The 27,702-nt window shown below is 33.9% G+C and overlaps 2 protein-coding genes across 2 annotated transcripts; both read right to left on the bottom strand.

The window, feature by feature from the left end:
• Window positions 1-3,947: 3,947 nt before the first annotated feature.
• On the bottom strand, window positions 3,948-9,833 carry LOC100375868 (neuronal pentraxin-1-like). Its single transcript, XM_085497765.1, has 6 exons — window positions 9,747-9,833; window positions 7,433-7,513; window positions 7,203-7,233; window positions 6,266-6,376; window positions 5,003-5,638; window positions 3,948-4,845 (listed from the first exon to the last, which is right to left on the bottom strand). Exons 2-6 carry the CDS (start codon window positions 7,502-7,504, stop codon window positions 4,835-4,837), a joined length of 861 nt encoding a protein of 286 aa, XP_085353891.1. The 5' UTR covers window positions 7,505-7,513; window positions 9,747-9,833; the 3' UTR covers window positions 3,948-4,834.
• Window positions 9,834-20,820: 10,987 nt separating this feature from the next.
• LOC102809128 (sialin-like) lies at window positions 20,821-27,348 on the bottom strand. Its single transcript, XM_085498237.1, has 10 exons — window positions 27,319-27,348; window positions 26,268-26,513; window positions 25,646-25,879; window positions 25,370-25,457; window positions 23,432-23,494; window positions 23,000-23,130; window positions 22,615-22,764; window positions 22,309-22,441; window positions 21,444-21,685; window positions 20,821-21,066 (listed from the first exon to the last, which is right to left on the bottom strand). The coding sequence occupies exons 1-10, from the start codon at window positions 27,346-27,348 to the stop codon at window positions 20,821-20,823; spliced, it is 1,563 nt and encodes a 520-aa protein (XP_085354363.1).
• Between the last annotated feature and the right edge of the window lie 354 nt (window positions 27,349-27,702).

The raw sequence follows: 27,702 nt of genomic DNA, 5'->3' as shown, positions 1-27,702 counted from the left end.
ATTCAATAATAGACCTGTATTTCAAATTATATGATTCAATTCAATCATAGACGTGTATTCCTATTAAATTATGTGATTCACTTCAAACATAGACCTATATTTCAAATCAAATTATATGATTCAATTCAATCATAGACCTGTATTTCTATTAAATTATGTGATTCCATTCAATCATTGACCTGTATTTCAAATCAAATTATATGATTAAATTCAAACATAGCCCTGTATTCCTATTAAATTATATGATTCAATTCACTCATAGACCTGTATTTCGATTAAATTATATGATTCTATTCAATCATAGACCTGTATTTCAAATCAAATTATATGATTCAATTCAATCATAGACCTGTATTTCGATTAAATTATATGATTCAATTCAATCATAGACCTGTATTTCGATTAAATTATATGATTCAATTCAATCATAGACCTGTATTTCGATTAAATTATATTATTCAATTCAATCATAGACCTGTATTTCTATTAAATTGTATGATTAAATTCAATAATAGACCTATATTTCAAATCAAATTATATGATTCAATTCAATCATAGACCTGTATTTCTATTATATTATTCAATTCAATCATAGACCTGTATTTCTATTAAATTGTATGATTAAATTCAATCATAGACCTGCATTTAAAAGCAAATTATATGATTCAATTCAATAATAACCCTGTATTCCTATTAAATTATGTGATTCCATTCAATAATATACCTGTATTTCAAATCAAATTATATGATTCAATTCAACCATAGACCTGTATTCCAAATCAAATTATATGATTCAATTCAATCATAGCCCTGTATTCCTATTAAATTATGTGATTCAATTCAATAATAGACCTGTATTTCAAATCAAATTATATGATTCAATTCAACCATGGACCTGTATTCCAAATCAAATTATATGATTCAATTCAATCATAGCCCTGTATTCCTATTAAATTATGTGATTCAATAATATACCTGTATTTCAAATCAAATTATATGATTCAATTCAATCATAGACATGTATTCATATTAAATTATGTGATTCACTTCAAACATAGACCTATATTTCAAATCAAATTATATGATTAAATTCAATCATAGCCCTGTATGCCTATTAAATTATGTGATTCCATTCAATAATAGACCTGTATTTCAAATCAAATTATATGATTCAATTCAATCATAGACCTGTATTTCTATTAAATTGTATGATTACATTCAATCATAGACCTGTATTTCAAATCAAATTATATGATTAAATTCTATCATAGCGCTGTATTCCTATTAAATTATGTGATTTCATTCAATAATAGACCTGTATTTTAAATCAAATTATATGATTCACTTCAAACATAGACCTGTATTCCTATTAAATTATGTGATTCACTTCAATCATAGCCCTGTATTCCTATTAAATTATGTGATTCCATTCAATAATAGACCTGTATTTCAAATCAAATTATATGATTCAATTCAATCATAGACCTGTATTCCTATTAAATTATGTGATTCACTTCAATCATAGCCCTGTATTCCTATTAAATTATGTGATTCCATTCAATAATAGACCTGTATTTCAAATCAAATTATATGATTCAATTCAATCATAGCCCTGTATTCCTATTAAATTATGTGATTCAATTCAATAATATACATGTATTTCAAATCAAAGTATATGATTCAATTCAATCATAGACCTGTATTCCTATTAAATTATGTGATTCACTTCAAACATAGACCTGTATTCCTATTAAATTATGTGATTCACTTCAATCATAGCCCTGTATTCCTATTAAATTATGTGATTCAATTCAATAATAGACCTGTATTTCTAATCAAATTATATGATTAAATTCAATCATAGACCTGTATTTCTATTAAATTATATGATTCCATTCAATCATAGACCTGTATTTCAAATCAAATTATATGGTTCAATTCAATCATAGACATGTATTCCTATTAAATTATGTGATTCACTTCAAACATAGACCTGTATTCCTATTAAATTATGTGATTCAATTCAACCATAGACCTGTATTCCAAATCAAATTATATGATTCAATTCAATCATAGACCTGTATTTCTATTAAATTATATTATTCAATTCAATCATAGCCCTGTATTCCTATTAAATTATGTGATTCCATTCAATAATAGACCTGTATTTCAAATCATATTATATGATTCAAATCAATCATATACCTGTATTTCTATTAAATTATATTATATTATTCAATTCAATCATAGACCTGTATTTCTATTAAATTGTATGATTAAATTCAATCATATACCTGTATTTCAAATCAAATTATATGATTAAATTCAATCATAGCCCTGTATTCCTATTAAATTATGTGATTCCATTCAATAATAGACATGTATTTCAAATCAAATTATATGATTCAATTCAATCATAGCCCTGTATTCCTATTAAATTATGTGATTCAATTCAATAATATACCTGTATTTCAAATCAAATTATATGATTAAATTCAATCATAGCCCTGTATTCCTATTAAATTATGTGATTCCATTCAATAATAGACATGTATTTCAAATCAAATTATATGATTCAATTCAATCATAGCCCTGTATTCCTATTAAATTATGTGATTCAATTCAATAATATACATGTATTTCAAATCAAAGTATATGATTCAATTCAATCATAGACCTGTATTCCTATTAAATTATGTGATTCACTTCAAACATAGACCTGTATTCCTATTAAATTATGTGATTCACTTCAATCATAGCCCTGTATTCCTATTAAATTATGTGATTCCATTCAATAATAGACCTGTATTTCAAATCAAATTATATGATTCAATTCAATCATAGCCTTGTATTCCTATTAAATTATGTGATTCAATTCAATAATATACATGTATTTCAAATCAAAGTATATGATTCAATTCAATCATAGACCTGTATTCCTATTTATTATGTGATTCACTTCAAACATAGACCTGTATTCCTATTAAATTATGTGATTCACTTCAATCATAGCCCTGTATTCCTATTAAATTATGTGATTCAATTCAATCATAGACCTGTATTTCTAATCAAATTATATGATTAAAGTCAATCATAGCCCTGTATTCCTATTAAATTATGTGATTTCATTCAATAATGGACCTGTATTTCAAATCAAATTATATGATTAAATTCAATCATAGCCCTGTATTCCTATTAAATTGTGTGATTCAATTCAATAATAGACCTGTATTTCAAATCAAATTATATGATTCAATTCAATCATAGCCCTGTATTCCTATTAAATTATGTGATTCAATTCAATAATATACATGTATTTCAAATCAAAGTATATGATTCAATTCAATCATAGACCTGTATTCCTATTTATTATGTGATTCACTTCAAACATAGACCTGTATTCCTATTAAATTATGTGATTCACTTCAATCATAGCCCTGTATTCCTATTAAATTATGTGATTCAATTCAATCATAGACCTGTATTTCTAATCAAATTATATGATTAAAGTCAATCATAGCCCTGTATTCCTATTAAATTATGTGATTTCATTCAATAATGGACCTGTATTTCAAATCAAATTATATGATTAAATTCAATCATAGCCCTGTATTCCTATTAAATTGTGTGATTCAATTCAATAATAGACCTGTATTTCAAATCAAATTATATGATTCAATTCAATCATAGACCTGTATTTCTATTAAATTATGTGATTCAATTCAGTCACAACCCTGTATTCCCATTAATTTTGGGATTCAATGATTACATTCCAAATCAAACTATATGATTCTATTTAATCACAGACCTGAATCTTCATCAACAAAAATGAATCGATTTCATCAATGTACGTGATTCAGTTCAGTGATAACCCTGTCTTTCTACCATAGTCAGTGATTCAAAGTGGAATCGTCGCTAACAAAAAACAAACTATGACTCAATTCATATACATTTTGTTCATGCATTCGTCTAGATAGAATGTTGTTTCCTTCATTCAGAATGTACTGGACAAACTTTACAATAGCTTTACATGTACATATAAAGATGAGACTGCTGGTATATTGTTTTAGAAATAGCTGACAACCTTTCTAGTGTGTGGACCTTTTGAACCCCTATCGCAAAAAGCAGTGCAAAAACAAGTTAGTAAAATACATGATCCCGCACGACAACATTTGTCTCGATGACATAATTTATGCATCTACTTATAATGTGCATAATTAAGCCCGCCAATGAACGCACATGCGTTGCGAACAAATTACGAAATCAATCAGTGCCTATCTAATGACAGAACATTGATTCATGCAAATTTTAGCAAAAATACACAGATTGGTCTGATATATCCACAGAAGATTCTCATCCACCACGAAATAAAAACTTGTCTCGAATAGTTGATAAACACGTAGTTAATGAAAAAAGACAGCAATTTATATATAAATGCCAAAGTTGTCACGTTCAGGGCTAAACAATCAAGAACAAAAAAGCCAGTACTCAACGTCAAACAACGCAAATATTTTAGTCCACTGGTGTTTACCAAATACGAAGTGCATTATATCTATTTGCTTAAACAGCAGTCTGTCAAATCAAAATGATTGGACGAATTGTATAAACTAACTGGGCATTATGGGTACGATTTACATTGTGTTGTACCGGCATAAGCTTAATTAACATTAATTAATTAATTAACAACTGCGAAAATCTTCAACGATTGAATAAAACAGCAGCATATAATAATTTAAAAACAGAGACGTATATTAGATGAAGTAAAATTCACTTCGCACATTCAATATAAATAATTTCAGTTAACTTCGCCGTTTGGTCGCTGCCCATAATGCCATCAGTCTGCATCTATGATTAAAAAAAAAACAATGTGAAACTATGCGATTGAAATATGTTAGTAATAGTAAACTTCATATAGTGGTAATTAGTGTAATTAAAATTAACCCACTTAAAATGTTTAATCAATTTAGGGGTAATATAAAAAATCTTGGAAGGGACTGCTTACCACACACGTTTGTCATTTTCTTTTGTATATTACTCGATTCAACGCCATTGCCAAAGAACGAAGACCATGCTACAAGGTTGCCTTCCTCCCTATTACACTTCATGTTTTCGATTTCACTTTTGGTTAGTGTTTTATCCCACATATTCACCATCGTCAGCTCGCCAACAAACATTGATGACGCCGGAAAAGCTTGGTGTAGCGCGCCCTCAGGCAGGTATCCAAGATATACTTCACCCCCGCCGAGGACACGCAGTTTCCCACTGTTACCTAAAATATGTTCGTCGCCGTCCACATACAAGATGAAACGTCCGTTCAGTTCCGAGTTCCACGTCAAGCACACGTGATGCCATTTCCCATCGGTAGGAATGTAGTCTAAATTTGGATATCCAGCAGGAAGGCCAAGGAATTTAATATAATACACATTATGGACGTGTAAAATCAGACCTGCAGATTCCGTGTTTGATGGGGCGCCGTCCGTGCGGCTGTAACTAAAAATCACTTCACCGGGTGTGTCAGTGGACGCGCTGTTGCTTTTCAGCCATAGACACAACGTGAATTCGTTGTTCAACTCTGGCAGTGGCAGTGGGTACTTGATAGATGATTTCCCATTGAACACAAGCGCCTGTGTTAGATAATCTGAAAACGAACACTATGATCACTCTTATTTCAAACGTAAACTTTTGTTTCAAACAATTATAAGACTAAATCATATATATATATATATAATATATATATATATATATATATATATATATATATATATATATATATATATATATATATATATATATAGCAAAGATACATTTGACAGGTGCGGGATTACTATGATTGGTTCTCAGAACGAACATGACATTTATCCACTACGACGCCAGCACATGCCATTATTGTATATGAACTCTATCGAACAACGGTATACAGCAACGTTGACTTTTAAGTATAGAAATTAATGTATTTAATATATATCAAGTATTACAGACACACTCATGCGTGATGGTATGGACCATGGTTATATTACGTAAATTAGTAAATATCATCAACATAATTTTCGTCTAACAATAAGAATAATGATAATTACGAACATCAATTCCTGTTTAGCATTTATTGATCAATGTTTAACAGATTGTGAAGTGGGGTGTGTATTTGATAATTACACTAAACAACTTAATTTCACTGCAAGCATGTAATCTATATCTATCACATACATTTTTCGTTCTGTCGATAAAGTACATTAAGATCACATTCTCTCCTTCAGATAACACCTACCTGTTTCACAGTCGTGTCCTCCGTAACCTATTTCACAGTCACAACGATAGATGTCCCCATGCTCTGTACAAACGCCATTATTTTGACAGGGAGAATTGCTACACGGTTCCTCTGAAATTTAATTGCAGATATTTCATTTTAGTTCCATATTGGTAGAAAGAATTAAATTATTTGTAGTGCGTCGGACGATATATTGTCACATGACGTAGGACGTCGCACCGCACCGTATGGATATAAATGCTATGACGTATACAACACGCGTGCTATTAGATTGTCTATTTACATGCAATTCAAACGCCAGCTACCTCACGATCATGGCGCCTGAGTACATTAGTCATTTTTATTTCTTCAACGTCTAATGATTTTAATTTATAAATCTGAATTTATTAGATTCACGAATTTGTATCCATTTAAACGAAAATTAAGTAAGATAAGATAAATGCCCGCCGTTTCGTGAATGACCCATTACCGTCAATTTATAAATAAATAAAGTCATAAATATGAATATATTTACGTTTTCGGAAAACGAGATTACAATTTGTGAGGCCAGTTGAAACCATCTTCACACAAATTACAAATACACATGCAACATATTCACTAGACATGGACACAAGACATGGATGAAACAAACATGGTAGATAGATATATAACATGTGACCCGCGTATGTAAACACGTATATATTAGCGGACATCAGAAACTACCAGTAATGTCCGAAATATTATAATTTCTAACTACACTTTCTAAGCCATATGATGATTGAAATATTATAAATGAGATTATCATCCATGATGTCATCCGTTGAATTTGCTTGAATCATTGGGGACTGTATTTAGTAAGGAGATATAAATCATCAGTGGGAGTGTCATCACATATAAGCTGAATTTACAAAAACAAATAATACAATTACAGAGGTATATAAATTAATTGACATATTACCGTCTTCACAATCTGTCGTACTTCTGCCAAGCTGTGGGAATAATATTTTGAATGGTTAAAATTTTTAAGATTTTATGATTAATTATTATTTAAGATTAATGCAAGTCAGTCACAGATCTACTGATATAATTGGCTAATGGGAGCATAGTGACGTCACTCTTGGTCATGTTCACCGCCATGTTCACATTAGTGTATTACACTGTGTATTGGAACTTGATTAATATACTTACTTGTGCCGTAATCACTAGATACACTAGTGTCAGCAAAGCAATGTAATTCATGCAATACGCCATAATAGACATCGTAAATATCTTAAATAAAAAAAGTACCAATTATTAATTATCGGTTGTGCAGTATATATATCATACGTCTGTTATTATGTACAGGTTGCAGAGAGTGGCAATTATGCGATATTGTACGGGGTATTTGCAATCTGCTTTAGTGGGAAATTCAAATTATAAATCACAAAAGACTAAATGTGATATGTGGGCAAGTTTCCAACAAAGCCTATTTCGAGAAAGTTCGACTAAATTTCTACCAAATTACTCAGTTCTGTGCTTCGTGTATAATGATACGTTCTGATCTACATTGCCTCTGTACTGCCTTAGTGCATAGTTTGCGGTATTCTTGCATTAACCCAATATTGTATCGCCATAGATGTAATACGGGGCAATCATTTAAGAGAAATGGTAGAAATAACTGTGCAAATTGTTGTTTCTCAAAATTTAGCGTGTTTCCAAATAGTATAAGAATTTATCTATAATTAAAACGATGCATTGTCAGGCAAACAACAATAACGACATTGATGACAACTAACTTTTTGGTCGAGCTACGTAAATAACAAACTGGCGATCGCAACTCATGGTGACTTTATTCTCGTGCTCTAAAACAGATTAAAAAAAACAATACAGATAACAAGACACTACCTAGTAATATCGAGTGGTAGTCGCGAAGTGTGATGATATGTATTGATGTATTAGTTAGTATTTTCCAACTGTACACGTACACCTAGCTGATCAGATGACCTATATGATGGGACTTACAATGAACGCACTTTTACTGACAAAACAGGACAATAAGAACGACAAAAATACCTGAAGCCGCAAGTGAATGGTTGTATGATAAATTAACAATGAGTACCCATAGATCACAATTAAGATTGATAAAAACGTGAGTAAATGCCATCTGTGTATGTGTGCACTTCATTCACCGTTATGATGTGTTTTTATATATTTTTATTATTGAGTATTTTTTACTCTGGCCATACGGTAACTATGTACCATATCAAAGTTAAGTGACGCATTTTGAGGAATGTACATCCGTATAAAATATTGACATATTTGTCGTGTTTTGATGTCAAAATCACATACACATGTTGAGATTAGTTGTAAACTTTACATACCCAGTAAAATTAAAAAAAAAAAACGTTGTCCATAAAACATTTTGCTTTGGTGACCATAGTTATGTCGGCTATTACTATATGCATAGTGTGTACGAGGGTTTAAGATAACGCGATACATATGACGTAATTATGAATAGATTCAAGTATTTGTGTTTGATATAGAATTTCGATGTCAATACTAGATTATTTTTGTTATTTAACGATATACGCTACTGTGTTCTTATTCTTACGCTTAAATATCGAACTGACAGACTGCATACAACATGTTGCGTTGAATACCACAAATAACAATGTCGTTTCTACGAACACACAGTAAAAAATATTAATACTACTAATACTACGCGAACATGAAGATTTCATCATAGAAATATGTCCCGGGTTATCTCAAATTTGTAATACAATAATTCTACCAAGTGAAAGGACTCAACAGTCCTGCATAGTTACGATATTGTGTCAGGAAATTGTCAAAATAGACCATTAATATATTGTAAAGTATGTCTGTGTGACACGTAAGGTTCGTTTATTATTACGTAATCGATGCAACAACGTGTTAGGAAACACGGTGAATAAGATTTACTGACACGTTACATTCGAAACGTCCATTAGTAATTATTAAATGTGTCAGTCAGTGACGCGGAAAGAGCATTGTGTAAAACACTTATAAAACTCAACGCGTTTTGGAACGAAAGCTGTGACCATACCAAATTGTTGTCGTTTCACGAGAAGCTGTTCAGATTTTATAAAATGAAAAGTATTAATCGCGACATCTTTGAAATCAATGAAGTCGTACTGTTAATAGTTACAGTCATAACGACGTTGATTGTACAGTAAGAGTTGCAAACATACCACGGTACATGTACAATATGTATGCATTGCATGGGCTAATTGCACTGTACAATGAATGGGCGATAGAAAAATATATATATATATATATAGGATAGAGTACGAGGGTTTCTCTATATATGACAATTTGCAATGATAGATTTGCTTTTCGTCATGGAGACAGTAGCGTGGTGACGTATTTGTTTCATATTTATCCATATGTCAATTATACCGTTATTTCGCACCTATCACTCAGCAACGAAACAAAAGACTACAATTATTACCCAAACACGAACATGAGAAGTTTGAAGCAAACTTACCTGATATAGTATTAAAGAAAAGTATCAAGCTGACGTTATATGCAAGCCTTTTCCAGAGATCTAAAGCTGTTGCAATGTGGTTGTCTGGTTTTATTATATCCCATTCAATCACGGCTCTGTTTACATTGTCTGAATGCAGAAATCCCTTTCCTTTTATATCGAATCGATTATGCTGAGGGACCGCACGGAACTCAGATAATTGAATTTCAATATATCAGCTCATGTTAAATGTGAGATCATTTCAGACCAATAGTGCTTTTTGAATTCAAATAATTGTTGGCAATCTTCCAATACAAAAAAAAACGCTGCTAATGTCCACATATAACACAGATATTCGAAACCCGTATCACTTTTAACAAGTTTAATAATCACGTGATAATTACAGATATCAACTAGATCATATTTGGCAACGACAAAACCGAAAAGTTAATTATATAAACACATCGATAAAGGCAACACTGATGGGTAAAAATCAAAGACTATATTGCGTTAAGCTATGCGAATTCTCGGTAAGGGTACTAATGACATTACTTTTTAATTTTTAGAATTACTTTTCGACGCGCCAAGGAGTAACAAGTTATCAAATATAGTGTTATATTTTCGTACCAATTCAACCTAAATATTATATAACAGTAAACAAAAAACTTGGTGTATATGATTGCTTTTGTACTTTCCGATGTGCAACGAATACTTTATTCCCGCTTCTAGACAAACACAAACATACACGATATCAAAATGGAATTCCCGAGGACATAGAATAACAATCAATTTAATAGTGAACAGAGACGGCTATTTCGCTACAAATCTGATTTGATACCATACGGTTGTATTGTTGCTATGGTAGTAATGTATATTGTATTCATATTAACAATCAAGTCGAATTTAATCCCGGGGCCCTGATATAGAAATCCACGACAAATCTTACATATATACAATTATTGTGTAATGTTCTGATATCAAAAGATAGTATCTCGTAAATTATCCAGACATATAATTAAAAACAGTACATATTAGTATCCTCCAACAACAATACAATTTACAGTTCATCTCATTGATGGAGACATAGTCATGCGACTGTTAATTCAAATTAGCGTTGGCCAGGGAAAGTTGTTATTGGCTACAACTGTGTGTATGCTGGCGCCATTGTGAAAACAGTTGTTGAAATTGGGCGCCAGTTCATAGAGGACTTTTGGCAAAATAGCAGACCAGTACCTTGTCACGTCAACGGAAACAGTTAGAACGTAATCTTGATCTAGGTTTTCGGTTTCATTTAAAAAAAACGTACTCTTTTGTCGAAGAGTACATACCGTTCTTAATATGCCGTGAACCTCTTTTAATTGTTAGAACCCATTTTACATATTAACTACTGTTTTGTTTAATTAAGGGCTGCACATAATTATCCTATAGAAATTAGGTCACATGACTCATGCTTTGATTACATATTCTCACTCATCATAACACCCCCGGTTAAGCAAGAACAAAAATGTATTACTGGCAGTTACCGTTTTTTTTCTTCTTTTAAAACTTACAAGACAATAATGTATTTTATAATAGCCCGTAAATTACTAGTATTTATTGTTATCTATATACATAGTCTATCTAAGGCTACATATTTATACGTTACTCAGTAGTTGTTATGATGTATCTACACATACATTAACGTACTATATGGTTGGTATCGTTACTTATCTTATTTCTTTAATGAGTAGCTGTCCTATGTTGGACGCTGTAAATAGAGCCAATAGCAGTCACTGACGTCATTTTAGAATAATATCACAATCGCAAAACAGAAAACTACAATTGGACATGGGCCTATTATATTTCTGATTAACGCTTTTCTTTATCTGCATATATTTCTGTCTGCATTTATTTTTACTGCATCTTTCAGAGTTATTTCTATTTAGTTTGCAGTGGCCAATATTCTATTAACAGATTATAATCACACGTGATAATTAAGTGTTTTAAAATATGACACATTTTTCTTCCCACTTTAAAATCACTTTAAGTGTTTTATAATTAAACACATCAAGTGTTTTTTTCTTAAAATCGCAAATGAGTTATTTTAAAACACCACTGTTTTAAAATAAAACACTTTGACTGTTTTGTGGTAAAACATTTAAAGTTTTATAAGGTTGTCCCCACTTTAAAAACCTGCATAAATACGAAATGTGTATACAATGAAAACACTTTCAGTCAGTGTTTTTGATTGCCACATTTCGGGGATGTTTTTGCACATAACATATTATGTAAAGTATTTCCAATAGAAACACGTATTGAAAAAGTGTTTCCACCAGGAACATGTATTAAAATGCTTATTATCACAACACATTTAAAAGCGCTTTTCCTATTCACACATTTTATGGTCAAGACACGTAGAAAAGTGTCTCAATCGAGGACATGTTTTAATGAAGTGTTTACTGTCAGTAATTTCACTAGACACACATTTTGAAAAGTTTTTCTACCAGAAATATGTATCGACAAAGCGCAACGCACAATCTGAATATTGACGATGCTTATAACAGGGACACATTTTAAAAATGCATTTCTACTGATAACATGGTAAAAAAACATCATTTTTTTATTTTGGAAAGTGTTATTGAGCAACATATATCAAATGATGTGTTTCATGATCAAACACTTTGCACTATAATTGTACATTGATTTTAAGCAAATTGTACATACGATATAAGCAAATCACATAATCAAGTAAGTATTTATTCCTTAAATATAAACATTATTAAGTTTGAGTATAACATTTAAAAACAAGACATATATAGTAAAAATAATATTAATCCCATGAACAATCCCATGATCCTCGACTTATGTGCATCTGCAAATGTGCAATCGGTGTGTTTACTGAAATTCAAAACTTTAGTTAAACTGTAGATACACTAATACACTACTATTTGGGAACACATTGACACTTCAAAACAAATGCAATAGCATCTTTAAACCCTTTTGACATAAATGAAAATGCCAAATCTCTTCCCATGTTTTTTTTGTTGTCTCGAATGCAGTCTCAAATTCCTGGGAAAAACAAGAAAATTGCTCTCTAGAAATAAATTCACTTTATTGCAATCCCACTTGCATACACTTAAATCTGCATATACACACTACACCACACTACACTACACTACACTGCACTACACTACACTACACTACACTACACTACACTACACTACACTACACTACACTACACTACACTACACTACACTACACTACGCTACGCTACACTACACTGCACTGCACTGCACTGCACTGCACTGCACTGCACTGCACTACACTACACTACACTACACTACACTACACTACACTACACATTTTTCACTTTTCTATCCATCAAATGGTTTGAATTCTTATTTTCACCGCTTTTAAAACCGCCATCTAAAACGGGAATTGTTGTATTTTCAAACTACATTTACCTGGCCATAGTTTTTCTGGAATAGATGACGAGGACACTGAACCAATAATAACAACTATATGTTAACGGGACAAAATAAATTCCAAAAATTAGCAATATCATCTAGTCCGCCCCGATCTTTGACTTTAAAATCAGAAAAGTATAACATCATCAAAGTCTAGTGAGTAATTAATTATCATTATTAATTGTTGCAAGCAATGTGATATCTGAATCAGAAATATGCGATGTAAAATATTATTTTTGTATAAATTAACGCACATGTAATGTGAAAACGAACACACAACAAGAATTGAACTGCACTTTCCTGTTAAATTCTGCCAAGCATTTCTATGATTTTATCACAGAGAGCCCAGGAACTATGATCAACTGTACGCACTCCCAATGAGCAGAGGGGGGGGGGGGGGTATCGGTTGGTATCCAGTGTAAGAAATAGACAAAGGATGAAGGCTCCAGCGAGCTCATATTTTTTAAACTGAAAAAAACAGACGAACAGAATGAAAAATAAAATCTATAAAAAATACCAGGTTGAAGAATATTAGTTGCTCTTTCAAATTTCGCCAAAGCCTTGCCTATATTTTACCTATATCTGCAGAATAAATCAAGAAAACTACACAAATTGACTCCATTTATGAACAATTAATAGTTGGCCCGAACGCACGGCACAGTTGGAGGCGTGGCCTGTTCAGCATTTGTCAATAACCAATCACATGAATGGTTACAAACCACATCGAGGTTACGGCTCGATTGGACCGTCTGTTAGGCACAATCTTGTAGGCAGCTTTTCAATGACTTCAAATCATTTAGGAACATAATAGTTACCAGTCAGTTGTGTAGAGAACAATCACATAAATGAAAATGCCTTTAACTTCAACAAAAAAGCCTTTTTATTCAGGTAAGATCAGGCAACATGATTACAAGTAGATGTGATAAAATAAATTTGTGTAGTATTCTCTTTCACCATAGCACATAATTACCACTAATTGTCCTGCATGGCTACAAACATTTCGAATTCCGATAAATAAACACAAAAACCTGTCCCATGACATTATAGATTAGTTCCTATGTTTGATACCAAATCAGGCAATAATTTGGCTTGTAGTAGTTAAGTAGTGCACTCTTACAAAAAAGTAGTTCAGTATACTAGTATTAAGGACGTTCCCATCTAATTTTCATCATTATTCATTGCCCACTTTGTAGCGCAGCTATATCTATACAAGTTTGTCTACTACAGAGTCATGGTAACACATTCTAAATTCCATGCATTTAATAAGATGTATGCATATGAAATGTCAAATCAATAGGGTAAGTGGTTTTAAAAAATATTTGTTTTCGACATGAAATGAACCAATTTGATAGTCAGGCCGAAGTACATGTATTCAAGCCAGCAGATGGTTTACATTAGGTGGATGTCTAAATTGCAATGAGTGGACACTCATCTATACGAAGAGTTCTACTCGGTCATAAACATTAATGGCAATATTTCATGAATCAGAAATGTTCTGATTAACCAGTAAGCTAAGAATTGATGCCAATTAGCGCAGTAACTACATCAATTGTTTCTTCATATATGTCAATGCCGTAATTATTGCTTTCTCTACATGGGTTTACAATTCTTTGAAGTTCCCTCATGGCTTGTGGATTGAGACTAATGTTGTTGATATGGATTTTGACTTCATTGCACTCTTTCTCTGCTGGCACTGGTCATCCCCAATCTATTCCATACACAGGGAGCCCAGGAACTATAATCAACTGAACGCAGTCCATATGAGCGGGGGGGGGGTGTCGGCTGGTATCATGTGTAAGAAATAGACAAGGAATGAAGGCTCCAGGTAGCTCACATTTTTTAGGTGGAGTTGACTTTTCAGAACTCAGAACCTGGAGTGCGCCCTCAGACGAAGAAATGGGGGTTAATGAATAAATTAGTTTTTTTATTATATTTTGTTGTTCTTGTTGTTTTGATATTTAATATTATATTATAATAATATATTACATATATTTTACCGATATATTTAGTGCAAATATTAATGTAATGTGTAAGATATGTGCTGCATGAAAGAATGTAATTTGATATCATTTTAAACATGTTTTCTTATCATGATTACAGCAGTATTGCAACTCTTTGGTTGATGATGCCCTGCAGCAGAAAGTAATCTAATAGACTGAGAAACTACTAATATTTTACAATATGGTATTGGCTGTTAGAGTAACTTATGGACATCTCGTGATTGTATAATACCAGGTATTAAATCATTTGTATGAGAGGAGTGTCTTTGGATACAGACATATATATCATGTAAAGTATCCCGGTCCATTCAAAAAAAAATGTTAAGGGAATAATAGCAATCATCAAAATCTGCTCTGTGTGTAATTAGTCATCTCCATCAGTATCTGTGTCACTGTCATCAATATATAATGCTGCTATTGTTAGAGGGTTGGTGCATCCACCATCGTTGCCCTCTAAAAGAAGTTGGGCTTCGTAGGAACATGCCGCTGTACATGGCTGGTTGTTGTCGAGACATGTACAGTTTATGTGGCAAGAATTGTCTTTGCATGTACACAACAAATCATTCATGAGTTCTGGTGATGTTGGTTCCTGATCCATCATGCATGGCTGCAGGGAATTATCAGCTTCCCTGAAGTTTCCATACTCTGTTGGTTCTGAGATATCAGGGATGGTGACATATGCTTTCCTCCATATCATCAATTGATATGCAGTGCGTAGAATATGCTGTTGGAAGCTGTTTTCAGTCGGGGAAAACTTTTTAGGTGTAATCTGCTTTGCTGCTTTTTCACATTGCAAAGTATCAAGCGAGACACATCCGGCCTGGCCATACAATATACCTACAAATGCAGCGCAAGCAGCCCTCTGCTGTCTGTATATCTGCAATTGGCTGGAACAGATTCGCTTTCTGCATCATAATTCTGAAGGCTGTGCGTTTTCCGTGTCCATGGAATGCACTAACCGTATTACAACCAGTATGACAGTATACAGCAAGGAGAATATTGCGCTGCTATTGGCTGAGCTGTTCAAATAGGGTATGCACAGAGATACATCTAGTAAGTGTGATGTGTTTGCCTTCACGACCAGTGAGGAAGAATATTGTTCTGGCATGAATAGCTGGCCGATGATGCACAAGCAAAATAAGGACATCTGTGTCTCGGCTGTGGACAACAATCTGCTTTTCACCTTCATTGGCTGCGAGTACAGCATGAAGCACAATCCGTGTGTCAACTTCTTCCTGTGGAGATACCAGTGATGGACAGGGCAGGGATTGCTGCCTATCTATTTTCAGAGCCCCATCGATCTGACCTCTACTGATATACAGTATCTGGTTCTCTCCAAGAAGATAACCTGCGTGATCAATCATGTAGTCAATGTAACACCTGGCATCTCTGTTCCAGCGTCGGATCTCTGCATTGGTTGTACGGCCTCCTTGTGCAGATTCTCGATTATGACTGATTATCTGGGTGAAACGACAGGAATATATTCCAGTTGTAGGTCTGGCAAGAAACCACCGGGCTAGTGCTGAGCCTTTCAGTGTCAGGCCGATGACCCCCCCCCCCTGTGCCCTTTAGGGCTTTGTTTTTCTGTCGCTTCTAGGGTATAATCCAGCCAAACCCTGTTGAACTTTCCATCGGTCAACTTAGGAACAAAGGATTTCTCATTAAATTCAGCTTTCATCAGGAATTCGCAACATCGCCAGCAGTATTACTGGCAAATATCTTGCAGTTGCTGACAAAGAGAAGAGGGAGAAGCTGTACTTTGGCTGCTTGATACACAGACAACTTTGCCTCTCTTGTCGCAGCAAAGAACATCTTGAAGAGCATCATGACATTACAGAGAAAGTCATCCCAGAAACTGAATGTGGGCGAGAGTTCACGTCCTTCATCCCTATACTGTTGCATCAATGGAAGAAGCTGTGCATCAGTACAGTCTTGAAGTCGTGTAAGAATATCTGTCGCTGTGTCGGAAGGACCTGGTTCAGTGATCGAGGCACACAGATCACCAAGTAAGTTGTTGAATTGCTCAGATAAGTGTAGCTCTTTTTCCTCACACCACTGCTTGAACTGTAGCAGAAACCTATAGTGCATTACTTCGTCAACAAGTTTCATGGCATACACTCCTCTGTCAAAGTCCTTGCCTGAGAGAATTTGTTGTGAATTTGTTCTACATTACCAAATTCAAACCTCCTTTTCTCAGCTCGCCAGCATTTCCCAAGATGACCTCAGACTGTTTATACTCTAGACATATTTATGCACGTGGCCTCTGCTGCAGACATTTACTAATTAAAATATCGTTATTTTCGGCAAATATTTTATGTAGTTATATACACGACTGAAAGGTGAATATACTGGCCAAGTTTCGTCCGACAGTTGTGAATACTGTACGTGTAGGACACTTGTTTCGCTGATTACAGATTTCCGATTATCTGTAATTAGCGAAACGAGCGATTTACTAATTAAAATATTGTTATTTTGGCAATTAATTTATGTAGTTATATACACGACTGAAAGGTGAATATACTGGCCAAGTTTCGTCCGACAGTTGTGAATACTGTACGTGTAGGACACTTGTTTCGCTGATTACAGATTTCTGATTATCTGTAATTAGCGAAACGAGCCATTTACTAATTGAAATATTGTTATTTTCGGCAACTATTTTGTAAATATTGTGCGTATAAAACCCATTTTCTCTGATTACAGTTTATTGTTTATTATGTTTGTCATCCCGTTTCGTTTCGTTCCGTTCCGTTTCGTTTCGTTTCTTCGATTACATTAAGCCCACTAACATAAGTAACAAGTTAAGATTTAATGGAAATAGATATGCTCGGATGAGTATGCTGTGAATGTATATACACAATGTGATATATATTGTCAGCTTAAACCTGACTATATTGGTCAGTCTGTTTTAGTTTACTACTCTCCTAGTTTTGAGCATATGCATGCAGTGAAATTGAATGACAATTTGATTACTAGTATAATAACACCAGTGTAGTGGCCAGTGCCCGACTGAAATTACTATTATGCCAATGATAGTTTAGCCTGATCAGCAAAAGTTGCAAATATTATACAACTATGCACATTGAATGAACAACAAGGATGTTCTGTATTCAAAACATGGCAAGTACACAAGACAGGAAGTTCAGTATGTCGCTGTAAACACGTCTGTATTATTAAACAGCTGTATATCGAAACGGGTGTGCCGAAGTTAATATATAATGGAAAAGAACGTGACAGCGAATTAGAAAAAAACAGTGGCTAACAGTAAAATTACTCCGCAGTAAAGTACTCGTTATGTTCTCGGGCATCTCAAATGGAACCACCCTATCAAAAATCTGGCATCAACAAAACATCAAAAACTTGCTTCGGTGTCATGACTTAGTTCAGTGCCGATTTCAAACTGTGCATGTACACGCATAGTGATTTATCGAAATGCGTAATAATTAGATAAATGGTCACTGATGAAAGTTATTGAAAACACTATGCGTAATTTTGAGCAATAGTACTAGAGTGAAATATCAACGAGCCTCTGCATTCTCTATTAATTTCGTAACTTGCTATGATCACGTTAAAGAAACAACATGTGGTTACCTTTATCAGATTGCTGATCTCTTATAAATACGAGTCTCAAAAACACATTTACACCAATACTTCTATTATTTTTCAGCTCGTAACAAACTACCTTGTTGGTTATCGAAAAGCATTTTTTCACAATATTACTCAAAAGACGATTTTTACATTGCTGATGAATATTAATTTATGCAAATGCTACTTTTTTTAGCCAATCGTATGAGGCTATCACCTAACATCCATCGACTGGTTCCCGCTTCAAGTGTCATGGCGAACTAAGCCTTAATAAACCGGGAACACATAACCAGACATAACGCATGGCCACGAGGACATTACTATACGTCTATTTCCCCTTACAGACTGCGGGTACCAAACATACCTGCTATTTCACGAGGCTGCAGGCCGAGGGAAAAAACATTATTTTGGTTGACCACAGTCCTGCTCACTATTTTTGCGGTGATCCTATTTTTAATCTCCTGCTTTCTACGACAAAAATATGCCGAGTGTTGATGCCAAACCACCAATGATTAGACAACATCATTTATATATTCCGGTATTATGAACAGATAGCAGAAATCTAAAAATCTCAACGGATTACCAGCAAAAAAATGACCGTCGTACAACAATCTCTCTACTCTGGCGTCACACAAACAAGCAAATCAAACCTCTAAGTCAATGTAATGTAGTTCAAGTGTTTTATATTTCAAGGGTCCTGATTCATCACACATTTGGGAATTGCGTGTTTGGATGACGGCAGAGTGTCAGAGTAAGGAGAGATTATTTTTCGTTATCAAATGCTTAATAATAACAACTCAAAGTCGGGTATAGCACGATATTTTCACCAGTTTCACGACACATACACAAGAGCGATAATTTATTTTTACATATTGATACATGTATACAAGAATGAATAAAATAACAAAATAAAATAAAAATTTGAGGTCACCGTACTCAGTTCAGAAAAAAATCGACAATAAAATACTGTTTAACCTGTTTTAGGACATTTTACCATGATTGTTCCCATAGCAGGAAAACATCTCACTATGTGACAACTTTGCTCGGTAACGTGGTGAGAAATGTATATTTTTTTAGAAAGTCTTTAACGAGCAAATTTGTTTTCATTGTGGCGTAACGTAATACGTTGCTAAATGGCATTTTACCGTTTTTTTTCTTCTCAAAACACAGATTGGACAGCGAACCAATATTGTACACTCTTTTGAATAATACTGAAACAAATAATTGTAGAATGACTTGAAATACGAAATATTGTCACTGCCATGTGCCCCAAATTATGCGCACACAAACGCGCGAGTAGCAGTCTACCTTAAAAGAAAAAAAACAGAATTGAGGACCAGTGTGGAATTAGTATATATTGCGAAGTTCGTAATCTTCTACATCTCATGTGCCTGTGAGTCGTAGTTACATATTTAATACCTCGTTTAATAACTCGGAGATTTAAACCACTCTTTGTTTCCCACTTATTGCTACCTTAAGAACTTGTAATCAAAATATTATACATATTCCCATTAAAAGAAAGTACATAGTGCGTGTGATCTGTCGTAGTCTATCGTTACACTGCGTTCATGTGTGCAACCAGATTGTCAAAATTCACCGGTGTTTGCATACAATTTTCAATGCTGGATTACATTACCAACAAGCCTAAGCCCATAACGCAATAATCTCAGACCAATAGAGAATTTGACCGCCAGCTGACTGAGAGGCTCATAAAGTGTTACACCTCCCTTACTTACTAAACAAACTCTTACATGAAATGCATTGTTTGTAGTGGAATAAAAGTTTGTGAAATCACGTGAAATAAACAAATAATTCAGTACCCACTACCTTCACGGTCATTACAATCATAAAACAATACATTACAATTTTAAATCTTGATGCAAAAATAGCAAAACAATGAGAATTTGAGATTTAACAACTAAGAGTACCCTACCACCACAGGAACCCGTAATATATTGGCGACACTATTGGTTCTTGTAGAACGTGATATATCACTTTAATATCAGATGACCTGAACATTCGTATATTGATGAAGATTGTGCTCCATCATGTCAAAGATTATATGGCCTAATCATGCTTCTGGTGCTTTTGGAATGCTGCTATGTCGTCCTCTTTTACGTCAACAGCGTTTTCGATTCCTATTTTATCATACACATCCATATCGATCTGATGTGTTTTGTCACTCTGTATAGCTTCCTTATCTTTAGCCCATTCACGTTCTTCCACTTTTAAAGTTAGCAGAACAGCAATTCCGCCAATGACGTAAATCAATGCTGATAACCCGAAAATCTTCTGCCACTGTTCACGTGTATTCTAGTGGGTACCAGTAAAACAATATGTATAAAATGGTGCTTGTTATACAGTCGAATAAATCATTCTTCGTGTTACAATCACACTACTATTTGGTGTGAAATACAAACTAATATATCGCAAGATTACTGCATGGGCAATGTGGATATCTGGTGAGTATCTACTGTAACAGTTACATTTATTCAATTGTGAACGAGTTCCAGCTGATGTGTCCGATGTTTGCAAAACCAGATAACAAGACTGTATGGAAGATCAGGTAATTTTTCTCACATATTACGTTTCCGTTTCAAAAAAAAACTGCCTGTTTAATTAATAACAATGACAATGTGTACGCAAGAAGACGATCCGCAATTCTGAATGTATGTATAAAAATTACTTACCTCTTCCGCGGTTGCCACACCGACAACTAAAGGGGCCAATGCCCCAGAAATACTGCCAGCTGTGTTCGTAATGCCGAATAAAATACCGCCAAATTTGGGTGCAATCTCAACGTGATTAACTTTAAAACCAGGTGTGCCACATCCGCTGAAAGCAGCGGATATTGTGATAAACAAGACTGCTAGTCCACGGTTACACCCGATATGTCCTGCTACAACTAAGAAAATGGCTGGCAGGAACATACCTAAAATTACATGAAATATTATGAGAAATGATATTTATTGTGTAGCTTCATATGTGGACTAAAACAAGTCTGTAATATAAAACCACATATATTTGTGACGTTATTTCAAAAACTCCAAATCTAGAATTTTCTATGGAAAGAAATGTGTTTCATCAAAAATCGATGTCTAATGGAAATTTTCACGGATTGTGAAAACCCAATAATTAGAACCGAACCCAAAATTATTAACTATGTCACCAAGGAATTCCCAATAGCATAATTATAGTGTTGACAATGGAAATAGTGTTATTTCTTAATCGCGATAGGGCAAACTAAAAGTATCGGTGCAGTTTTTCAGCCTTTAGTCAAAACGGTTATATAAATACACAAGAACAACTACAATATCAATGTTTCTGAACAAATATAAATGACAGCACTCAGCATTTTGACATTGTAGGGTTAATTATAGGACAACCTTTAAATATTGGTATAGATATACCCATGAATAATGTATTTCCTAAACATATTTACCATTTGAAAATGTCTTTGCACCAATAACATATTATAATACAATTTAATAGGCTGTACATATATATGATATAAAATTCGCTAGCATCATGGTTTATCACTACATATTTCATTACCCAATGACGTCAGAACTCTTCTCACTTGGATTGTTGACATAATGTATCTCTGTCTGGTATAGTCCGCTAACCAACCGTAAAATATTGTAAACGTCCATATACCAAGAGATGATAAAGAAGACATGAATCCGTTCTGTTTGGAAATCGATATTTGGCAGTTGTTTCAGATAACATAATATCGCAAATGCATGTACCAAAATAAGGTTGCAATGGTACATTTTTGCTGAGCATATTAGAATATAACGTAAACAGCGGTTACAAGAACGACAACAATACATATTCACGACAGAATAAGCTAAAACTTACCGCTCCCAGATTAAAGCCAAGTATTTGGTCCATGTATTGCGGAAGACTTGTCAGTAGAGTATAGTTACCCCAGTTGTTGCAAAATGTACCAATTAAGAGACCCCATACCTGTGGTGATTTAACTATGGCTAACCATGGAACACGCCAACCCTGAAAGTACGCAAGTACGAAGTTAGTTCTTCTTGTGTCGAGTATTTTACACTGACTAATACGAAAAATTGTAAATTAATATTCGAACTAAACATTTATGTCTGAAATTTGTTTTGATCCAGCACGCGTGTAAGATTAATGTGCGGATGATGGATTATTGGTTTGTTGTGGATCAGTCTTACTTTCATCAACTATAATAATATTAATCATCTACTGTGTTGTACAATCATATTACCGACTTATGTGTGTTGGTCGAAATTGAGTTTACAATATAACTTCTCTCTTCCTCGATGATTCTCGGATGGGAGTCCGGAATGTCCCATATCAAGAGAAACCAAAACACACACCATAAAAATGCTGCCATGCCTAAATAGAAAATAACGCAAGTACTTAAATAAACTGTATTTATGTTTAACTGACAGATGATTTTGTAAACTCAGTGGACAATTTGAGACTTCAACATTCGTTCAGCCTTAATGTTATATATATCGACATATGTGCTATAAATAATTTTGAAGCATTCAAAACAGTACGAATATAATAGTGCGATGTTTCGTAGTATTGACCCACCCCGTGGAGTCTTGGCGAACATTACACGCACTTCACGTGTGCAAACAATGAGGATAATTATATTCGAACCTACCAAATACGTAAAAACAAGATTCCTATCCTAGTGTAACAGACAGCACACCCGACAATGACATAGCAATGATGCTTCCCCAGTTTGTACCTGTAATCACAATCAAAATAGATGACATTAAACAAAATTGTGTTTGCGGATAATGAAAACCGGAAGTAAATTAGTGGTATTGTTTCTGATCGCGCGTGGGCTTATATAGTACAAAATAGAACTGATGTAACAATAGAAATTCGATTAACACGGGCATGTGAACAACGTAATATTATTGTGAGTTTTGCGAGTTGCCTAATTGTTTTACAACGTCAAACGACATAATTATTCACAATGATAATGACGTAAGCATTTATTTTCACCAGGAACTTGTATAAAAAGTGCTATTATCACAACACTTTTAAAAGTGATTTTACTAGATACACATTTTGAAAAGTGTTTCCTCCAGCAACATGGACAAAAAGTGCTTATTAGCACAACACTTTTAAAAGCGCTTTTCCTAGACACGCATTTTGTAAAGTGTCTATGATCACGACACGTAGAAAAGTGTCTCAACCGAAGACATGTTTTGATTGAAAAGTGCTTTCACGCAAAACACAAACTGAGCATTAACAAGCGATTGTAACAGAGACACATTTTAAAATGCATGTCCACTGATAACATGTTATTAAAAATTATTATCATAATTATTATCATAATTTTTTAATGAGAAAAATATATCAAATGATGCATTTAAGCACTTTTGTACAGTAAACATAACATACAATAAACAAATTACATAATAAAGTAAGTATTTATTCCTAAATATAAACATTAATAAAACAGACATATATTGCTGTAAAAAATATTTTCAATCGCATGAAGAAGTGCCCTCGACTTATGTACAGCAGAATAAATATGTTTGCTGAAATTCAAACCTTTTTGAAACTGTAGATACAATACACAATAACTGTGAACATTGACACTTCAAAACAGATGTGTAATGGCCTAAAACGAATACAAAGTAATAACATTTTTAAATTCGTTTTTAAAACAAAAATAGTTGACGAAATAAAACATGATTACTTAAACATATTCCATTGCAATCCCATTCTCACTCAATCCCCGAATCTGCATATATAGACTACATTTATTCTATTTCATTCATCTTTCACTTTTCTATCCATTAAATGGTTTGATAGCTGGTTTGATCTTGCGAACATGTTGTATACATGAATACTTATGAAATATGGATAGTCGAATGTTTTATTACCTGAAAACATTGCATGTGTGTTTGTTTCAGATAGTGCTTCAAGATAAAACAATTTAGAAGGAAAGTATTTTAGTTATTCCCTTGAACACAAATGTGCAACATTAACACTTTGTGAAACATTTATAGTCTTTTTGTTAACGCATCGTTGGCGATTTTTCTCTCTGATGTGTTTCAAATTGAAAAGTTTTCCAATGTTAGAATGCTCAGATGTGATTGGAACTACAACCACGGTCCACCAAATGCGGAGTGTTAAAATCTAGATGTGCGCTTGTACTTGGTTGGTAATTAATTCTTCCACAAAATGGTGCTTGAAATAAAACTATTTTCTGAAGGTAATGTCATGACCATCGTATTATGTGTTGAATTGCATCACTTTTGGTGATTGTCTAGTTTGCCCACAGAGGCGACGGTACGAACTTTTTCATAGGACGAGATCCGCTCACCACCCCTTGCGCCGAGACTTGCTCCCCGGAAAAATTTAAATCTAGACCCCCTGAAACGCTATTTCCTGTATTTTGAGGGGCACATTTTGCTGACACAAAGTGTTTCAGCTTGCTTTTTGGAGGTCGGGCGCGACGTCCCAACACTTTAGTGACACATTTATGTCCCTGTAAAACACAGTGTTTTATTTTGAAAAAATGTATTTCTGTACGTTTACAAAGTGCTTGGTAAAAATCCATAAAACACTTCATGTCATGTCATTTCAGTGGTGTACTACCTACCAGAACTAGCGAACGATATTAGTTTACTTCTCTCTAGTGGCGGGGCCCATTTCCCCCACATTCCATGTTGAGCTGGGAATACCGCACCCTATATTATCAATAATGTTTTCACGGTTAATTATATAATATTGTGTAACGATCTTTCAATTATTGTGTGATGACATGATAAATATGTGCAATAATAATGGGAATGTCGTGATGGAAATCATTATTTAAATACAAAACTAAACAACACATTGTTTAGTTGCACAATTATTAGTAATCAGTCGCACTTACTTGGCAAAATCCTAAGAGAAATCGACAAGTGAAGATGGCTCCAAAACCAAGCCAAGCTGCAGCCGGTGTGAGCATTGTAAATATGGCACACAGTAAAATGCTGCCACCATATACACGCATTCCTCCGAATTTTCTTTCAAGCCATCCTCCCGGAATCTGTGTAATCGTGTAACCATAGTAGAAAGCTCCAAGAAGAAGTCCTTGTTGGTAACTACTCCAGTTGAAATCCCCTGTCTAGTAGTATATAACACTTAGCTTGAACATGTGTCAAACATTTTAAATAATTACTCTGCTACTGTCGAGAAATACGGTGTATTGTTCTATCAATTACATTTGGCAAGTGACGACAATTGAGTTTGATCCTTGAAATTCTGACCATAATCTATGGTATTATTTCATTTTACAAGAATAACATTATGTATTAACTGCAAAGTATATTTTACACAACGGAACGAATAACTGAATGAATGACGTAAAAATAACAAAATACCCAAACATCTATATTCATAGTGAAAAGACACACAACAAATTCAAACGGATCTCATGGCATACAAAAATGAATGAATTCACCGGAAGCAATCAAAGCTAAAAACAAGGCGAGGCTGCGAAGATATATTCTTACCTCCTCTTCTTCAGTGTCAGTTGCATTTATACCACATTCGTCTGCACTGGCCTGTGCATCGCTGTCCTGTCCTGTACTATTCACCATGGCAACGATGGCAACACTGAGATTATTTCGCATCGTGTATGCATTCAGCATTCCGAAAAATAACCAGATTGCCAGCACGTGACGGGCTAATATCAGGTCTGAAAACTTGTATTGGTGAACAAAAACGGACAACGTTACAATGTTTGTTTTAGGTATCAGCTGTCGCATGTAAATATTAGAGAGATTAATTATAATCACAATTCGTCTCATATCAAAACATCGAGTTCTCCGACCTTACTTAAATAATAGTGACTTGCCTATGTTAATAAGGTAATTAATGCAGATACCACGCCGGTTGTCGATTTTGAAATGACACGTATCCATTAGACGGATCGTTTAAATACCAAAACCAACCAATTCAGGTCACCTGATTATCCGATTATAATCACCGCTGTCATAACTGACGGTTATTGTATTTATTTATTTATTTGTTTTATTTATTTTGCAATCATGAGTCGTCAAAATGATATATTCATATGAAAAAAAGTATATATATGAATGTCATGGTCGCTTGACCCTTGAACGGAACAAATATTTTACCTACAAAAATACACAATTATATATAATTAGTGATTAAATGCCAATCTATTACGTTGATGGAAGACAAATACATTATCATTTGGTTTTTTAAACAAGATGATTCATAAAGTATATTTATAAAGATCACTTTATGCTTTTTCCTTTGTATAAAGCGTACACTTAAACGTCAATTGAATTAATGCAAGTTATACATTCATGTATTGTCATATGTGATAATTATATTTTATGTACGTGTACTAGATCGGTACGTTATTGTCTTTTCGATATCTGTATCTACAAATTTGTAATTACTGTATCTGTAATTACAGATACCGATCGTATGTTCGATAATGCGTCACAGTCAAAGGTCGTTGGAAATTTAGCCATCTTAAAACCGTATTTGACTTTAAAAAGAGACGGCATTTACTTAATCAGTAATACTTACCTTATTTCTTTTGAATAATCTAGGGTTCATGTCGATATCCTCTATTGGGTTATTTGAATAAACTACTGAATAGTTTGGCTGCTCAAACGCTCACCTGACTCACCCACAGCCAAACAGATATTACTGTCACAGATTGACAGACACTGTAGCATATACGACCAAAGTTCAAAAACTCGTTCGATATCAGTGCACTGGTTATAGAATGAAGTTGTTGATGGCCCGTTCAAAGATAAACACCTGCGGTGTGTATTTGGTAAAGTGTCCTTGTTCGTAGCCGGGGGGGGGGGGTGTGTGGGGTCGGACGACGACCTGAGAACGAGAGAAGTGGACAGCGAGAGGTTACCGCAGCTGACTTTCTAGATGAATAAATCTGGACTATCTGTA

Source organism: Saccoglossus kowalevskii, chromosome 4 (genome assembly GCF_978046115.1).
Source record: "Saccoglossus kowalevskii chromosome 4, keSacKowa6.1, whole genome shotgun sequence".
Taxonomy (NCBI): domain Eukaryota; kingdom Metazoa; phylum Hemichordata; class Enteropneusta; family Harrimaniidae; genus Saccoglossus; species Saccoglossus kowalevskii.
Note: the sequence above shows the minus strand (reverse complement) of the source record. Positions and strands in the feature narration are given on the sequence as shown.